This window comes from Gouania willdenowi, chromosome 24 (assembly GCF_900634775.1).
Source record: "Gouania willdenowi chromosome 24, fGouWil2.1, whole genome shotgun sequence".
NCBI lineage: Eukaryota > Metazoa > Chordata > Actinopteri > Blenniiformes > Gobiesocidae > Gouania > Gouania willdenowi.
The window spans coordinates 16,723,859-16,729,858 of record NC_041066.1 but is presented as its reverse complement, the minus strand read 5'-3'; the positions used below and the strand labels follow the sequence as shown (position 1 = coordinate 16,729,858).

Sequence of the window (6,000 nt, the reverse complement as noted above, 5' to 3'; positions counted from 1 at the left end):
CCGGAAGTGCGCTTGTTGTTTACGCCATAGTTTTTGCTCGAGCGTTGTCTCGAGTGTCAAACACTCTTAACATCGCTTCTTCAGACGGTTTAACGTGGAAAAAATATGTGACAACGGGGATTTCTGCACTGCAAAATGACAAGTTAGTGAACATGGTCGTGTTAGCCTCGCTAGTGAATAACAAAATGTCCGTTCGACACAGTTAGCTTAGAGTTGTGCGACTGTTACCTGACGTGTAGCGTGTTTGTGATTCATGCCGACAGGTGATGGGCTGACGTCAGTGTTGATAGGTCAGTTATTCGCCGTGTTGTCCGCCTCGTGTGTCCGTCACACTCATGCTGTTCGTCCGCTTCCTGTCCATCATCAGACCCACGTGTTTAAGGAGCGTTTGTTTACAGGGAGCAGCCCACTGTTCTAAAGCCAAACACAGGCTTTCTACGCAGCAGATCACACTGAAGGTAATGATTCAGCAGCTCTTATGTCTACACTCAAGCTTTGTTTACGATCTGGTGTTAATAAAGGTGCTGTTGCCCTGTGTCTAGCAGCCATTGCTGTGTAGCATGCAGCCTGCCAGTGTTCTCTATGGAAGAGGGGGCGTTGCATTAGGTTCAGGTGGGGATGATGGTGATGAAGAGCCTGCTGGTGATTGTCTGCTGGGACGGCTAAGCAAACAGGATGAAGAAGAGACTGCAAATCTGACCTCAGACCAGGGGAACAAACACAACATGGAAGTAGTGAAAGATCACATGGACCCCGGGCCCGGTAAGTGGAACTGATGATGAGCAAACACTATTATTTAAATCCTTAGTGACCTCTTTTGTTGGATCTGATAACATATTTCAGTGGCAACTCAACACTAATGAAATCATTGACAGTAGTTACTTTAACATGCTTGATTGTATACTGTATTTTTTTAATTTTTTTTTTCAGATATTCCCTGTTTTGTTTTATGTTTTTTTATGGTTGTTTAACCATGGTGCTGTTTGGTATTGAGCGCATTGAGCATTTTGATGGATTGCTTTGAGTTGATGATCCCTTGGCAAGTTCTTGGTTTTGGTGTAGATTGGAAAATGCCATGTTTGTTTATTTTTGTATGTATTTGTCAATTAAAAATAATAACAGTAATTTAACATGCAAAATAAATAAACATATCTTCTTGTGAGCATGCATCAAATAAAAAAATAATATTAAAGCTTCATCATAATATTAAAAAGCTAAATCAACTTTTTCTCAGGCACTGGTGCATGCATCCATTGGACATTTTGGACTTGTGTAGGACCAAACCTCCTTCATTACACCACCAAGCAGCCCCATCCATCCTTCATACTAGCATTAACAAGCTCATTGTTATAGGGCTGGGCAATTTTGCCTAATAGAAAAATCTGAGATTTTTTTAAAGAAAAACTCAAGTTTTGATCGATTGTTGTTTTTCAGTGCACTTAAAAATGACTGCAGACCTAGATATATTGTCAAAAGTCTAACATTATTGCTGCGATTGTTCTCAAGAGTTAAAATGCATAGAACAATCCCAAAATAAAAAGTAAATAAGGCTCTGTCATTCAGCTATTTCAAACTTTAACCCAGGTTTAAGCAAAAGTGCAACAAAAACTTCACAGTAGCTTAAATTTTCTGATGAAGAAATCAGTAAACTACATATTTTATAGAAAGTGTCTAGAGATACGTTGAACGTAGCCATAGCCCCCAGGACTGTGGGTACGTTTTCGGACCTTTTCTATATCAACATAATGTGCCCGCTAACGGCGGTTTGAATCCCTCTGTTGACACGTTTTCATTTTAACATTTTTACCACGACAAATTCCACCTTTAAAAACTCACATCCAACAAAAATAAACATTTTAGGGTTAGGGATTGGATTAGGAATAGGACTGAAACAAAAGTCCTAAAAATAAATGTATTTTTTAGCTAAAAATAGCTAAAAATAAATGAGTTAAAATACAACTTTAAGTCACGTAGTGCACCTATCATGTGATCTAAACTGGCCAATGAGGGGCTCTGCGTGTGCATAGAGTGGCAGTTTATAGATACATTTAACGTATCCATAGCCACGGCCTATTTATAACATTACAATTAAAAAAAGAATCTCTTCCCTTAAGATCTCAGCATAGTGCAAATATAAATATAAACATGCCTGTGGCACACATATATAGCCTACTCAAAGGGTAAACAAAGAGGGGGCTGGCTCACATCGCACTATGGTAACACACAAGGACGGAATGCGAAAAAGTCCGAAAAAACTGTGGTGAGGAAAAAAATTTAAAAGATATTATTTAAAAAAAAATTGAATTTGCAAAATAAACATTGTTTTTTATCTGCAAATTTGATAAATGGATTTTTTTTGCCCAGCCCTACATTGTTACAATGTTCCTATAGCAGCCTGTAATGGACCAGCAGTTTATTACAGGATGAACAAACAGGGACAAGCACATTTATCTGTCTGATCGTAGAGACTCCCAATAGGCATTTCAACTGCCATGAGAAAACTCACATGTTCCTAGAGAACAAACAACTTCTCACAGAAAACCAGGGGACTTTCTTCCTTTGCGTCACAGATCTTGTATACTAAAACATGAAACTCAAGGCCTGTGGGCTAACCGTGGCCCACTATCGCATCTAATCCGGCCTGTGGCGTGAATTAAAAAATATATATGTAAAAATATCAAGGAAATTATTGATCTGTAGTTACATTTCTATAAATCTCATTACCAGATGTTTGTTATGGGATGCTTTGTTTTAGTAATTTGTGACTAGTAATTCAGTTCTTGAAATAAAACAAACTAAGGCACAGTAATGTTACGATTGTACTTTTTCTTACAAAATGCTGGAATTCTTCTATACTGACACATTTGAAATCTACCTGGATAGAAGTTGGCCCCTGAAATGTAATGATTCTGACAGATCAGGATTAAATGAGGCAGAAAACCAATTGAACGTTCACCAATCTGCTGTACAAAGAAGTTTGCTTCAAAAAGCACTTTGGGTCACTGGCTCGACATGGGTTTTATATTATATTCGTACAGTGCCCGTCGGAAGTATGTATTCATATAGTGGGAGCTTAAGTAGAGCTGTCAATTATGGCCAAATGAGTATGTGTTTGAAGGTTGGGTGTACAAAGAGGTGTACATACTCTGTAGTGTTATAAAGGCGTAGATCTAGAATAGTATGTGTGATTTCCCTGGTTTAATTCTATGGGACGTGCATGATAAATGTGTTTGTTGGTTTTTTTTTTACTCATCTTTATATATTTTTCATTTGGTGTATTTTTTATAATGTATGTTTTTGTAGTCGTGTATTTTTTGTATCTTTTTGTTGTCTTTTTGTGCATTTTTGTATAATTATTGTTTTTTGTCTGCATTGTAGTGTGGTTCTGGAGTCATTTTGTGTATTTTTGTATTTTTTTGGTGTAGTTTTGTGCATCTCTGTTGATATTTTGTGTATTTTTTGTATAAATATTTAGTTACACACACAAACAGAACTTCCTTGCTTTTACAGAGAGATATTGGGTGAATAGCAGGTGAATGGATTACATTACTTGTGTGTGATATAAAGTAAAAGGTATAACAAATAAAATAAAGGAGAATCCAACGTTTAAATAGCGTAGCTGGCAGTCGGTGCTTTTCCAGATGAATGAGACTTCATCTGATCAAGAGTTTAAGACTGAGCACTTGTGTTTTTATCTTTTTTGTACAAGAACTAAGAGTAACGGGAAAGAGAGAAGGAAATAAAAGTTAAATAATAAGTTGAAATTCTGTTATCACAGAATCAGACGGGAAGGTGATGAAAAGAAGGATGAGGAACGAGAAGAGAAAGCAGATGAGGAAACAGCTCAAGTCCAATAAAACTTGTGATAATCTCATGTCAGAGCTTCCTTTCGCTCTAACTTGCCCCACGACATGGAACGCACTTGGCTGTAAGTTCACCTTTTTATTTATTTTAGTGTAAACTAAACACATTAAAACTATACTAACCTAATACTGTATTTATATTGACTTAAAAAAATGCTTTAGTTGTTTTTGGCTGCTTCAAACAGTCAGGTCATTAGGGTCAAGAAGGGATTAACAAACAGAAATAACAGAGGACAAAAACAAAACGCCCATTTTTTTTATTATGATGAGACTGGAAGTTGTTCTTTTCAAAATAAGAGCACATATGAACACGCTTCTGTTTTTCTGGTGCCAAAATATATGAATTATCTCTATACTTTGCCTGCTGTTTTTGAAATGGCAAAACAAGGTTTGTCATCTGCAGAAATCGCTACAAATATATTGCACATATTACATATATTATTCTCTATCCAACTCACCGATATCAGTGAGTCGGATTAAACCATTTTCTGTGCAACATCTCACGTGTCCTGCTGAAAAACTCCCACTCCCACTTTGGTGCGATATTTTTACAGCAATTTCTGCAGATGACAAGCCTTGTTTTGCCATAAATCATGGCATTATCTCGAAAAGAACAGCTTCCGGTATCGCCATTTTTTTTTATTTTTGTCCTCTGGTATTTCTATTTTTTGGTTTTAGAAACCAAAATTAAAAATCAACCAATTTTTTAAAATGTTTTTTTTAAATCCTTCTTCACTCTGATGAAGAAATATGCCTTGAATTTAAATTTTAGTTTTTAAATCTGAAAACGAAAATCAAATAACCACACATTTTTTGTTTTTCAATTTCCTTTTCAATGACCAAAACATACACTGACCTTCAAACGTACCCATTGTTTATGTCTTGTGTCTGTTTATTCGTACAAAACAAAACTTTGGGTATTTTACACAATGTATCTCCTTTTTATGTCCCTCAAAGTTACACGCCCTGGGTCCACACTGAAAAAGAGAAAGAGAGGAGATATTGGAGGGCGAGTAGACAGTGAAGAGGATATAGAGAAAAAAAAGAAAAAGAAAGAGCACCAGCGACCCAACTACTTTGTCTCCATCCCCATCACCAATAACCAGGTTCCTTTGTTGTTCTACTCACTCAGTTTGGTCTCAAATACTGCTAATATTAGCCTTCTCTGGCTAAAAAAGAAAAGTTTAAAGTAGTCTGTTAACCTCTTGTGTAAAATATTGTTTTTTTTCTTTTCCTCTGGCTTCTATTGTAAGAAATAAAGAAACAGCAATGACAGTAATTGACTAAAATGTAAGCCGTAGTGACTACTGTTGGAAATCTCTTCTTATCCCATCTTTAATCCAACTGGCTGCCAGTGACTAATAGCGTTTTCATCCAATCACAGATCAGCACAGCTGTTACACAGATCCAGGAGGCCGTGCTGCAGCAGGAGCCCCGATTGGCTAAAGCCATGATCCCCGTCCCAACTCTCCACATCACACTTTTAGTAACTCATCTTGCCACTCAGGAGCAGATAGACCTGTGAGTGAATACACTGCAAAACACCATCACAAGCCCAACAATAGTATTTTATCAATCAGTATGATAATACATGTCAAACTACCACATTCTTTACACTATAGGGTACCTGACACTAATAGCAGGCACTCAAACTATCACAATGCACTGTGTAAGTGTAGGTTGACGTAATCCTGTTTGGTCTGTCATAACGTGTGCATGTACTTATTAGAGCCGACACCAGTCATTTATGATTATAGAAAATGACAGCACCTGCTTTACTTTCTACACCCTGTTCCTACTGCTCTATGGTTAACTGGCCCCATGTAATTGTATCACATCTGTATTTTCAGTGAGACGAGGCTGTTTAAAATGACTGTTTACTGTCAAACAAAGCTTGTCTTTTGTGCTGACATGTCATTTAAAAGTTCTAGTATAATTTCTCACATCATAATTGTTTTAACTACAAACCACAAAAGAATAATTATGTAACAGCCAAAAGAAAAAGTCTGGAAGTGCAAAAAATTCAAAACAAGAGCACTCAGAGAGTAAACCTCAGCCAGAAGCACCAAATATCCTCTTTGCCAGATTTTGGCAGTTATCTGGATCACTTTGAACTTGTAAAAAATGTCTAGCACAT

General features: G+C 36.8%; 1 protein-coding gene across 5 annotated transcripts in view; it reads left to right on the top strand.

Moving 5' to 3' along the window:
- akap7 (A-kinase anchoring protein 7) overlaps positions 1 to 6,000 on the top strand; it is a 53,186-nt gene continuing 47,186 nt past the window's right edge. Inside the window, exons 1-7 of one of the 5 annotated variants that reach the window (XM_028439289.1) lie at positions 11 to 142; positions 264 to 290; positions 399 to 458; positions 546 to 762; positions 3,779 to 3,928; positions 4,821 to 4,969; positions 5,248 to 5,384. In XM_028439289.1, the coding sequence (XP_028295090.1) occupies positions 561 to 762; positions 3,779 to 3,928; positions 4,821 to 4,969; positions 5,248 to 5,384 (638 nt within the window). In that variant the 5' untranslated portion in view covers positions 11 to 142; positions 264 to 290; positions 399 to 458; positions 546 to 560. Of the gene's footprint in view, positions 459 to 542; positions 763 to 3,778; positions 3,929 to 4,820; positions 4,970 to 5,247; positions 5,385 to 6,000 lie in introns of all 5 variants that reach the window. The other 4 variants (XM_028439287.1, XM_028439285.1, XM_028439290.1 and 1 more) reach the window with 4 other exon arrangements.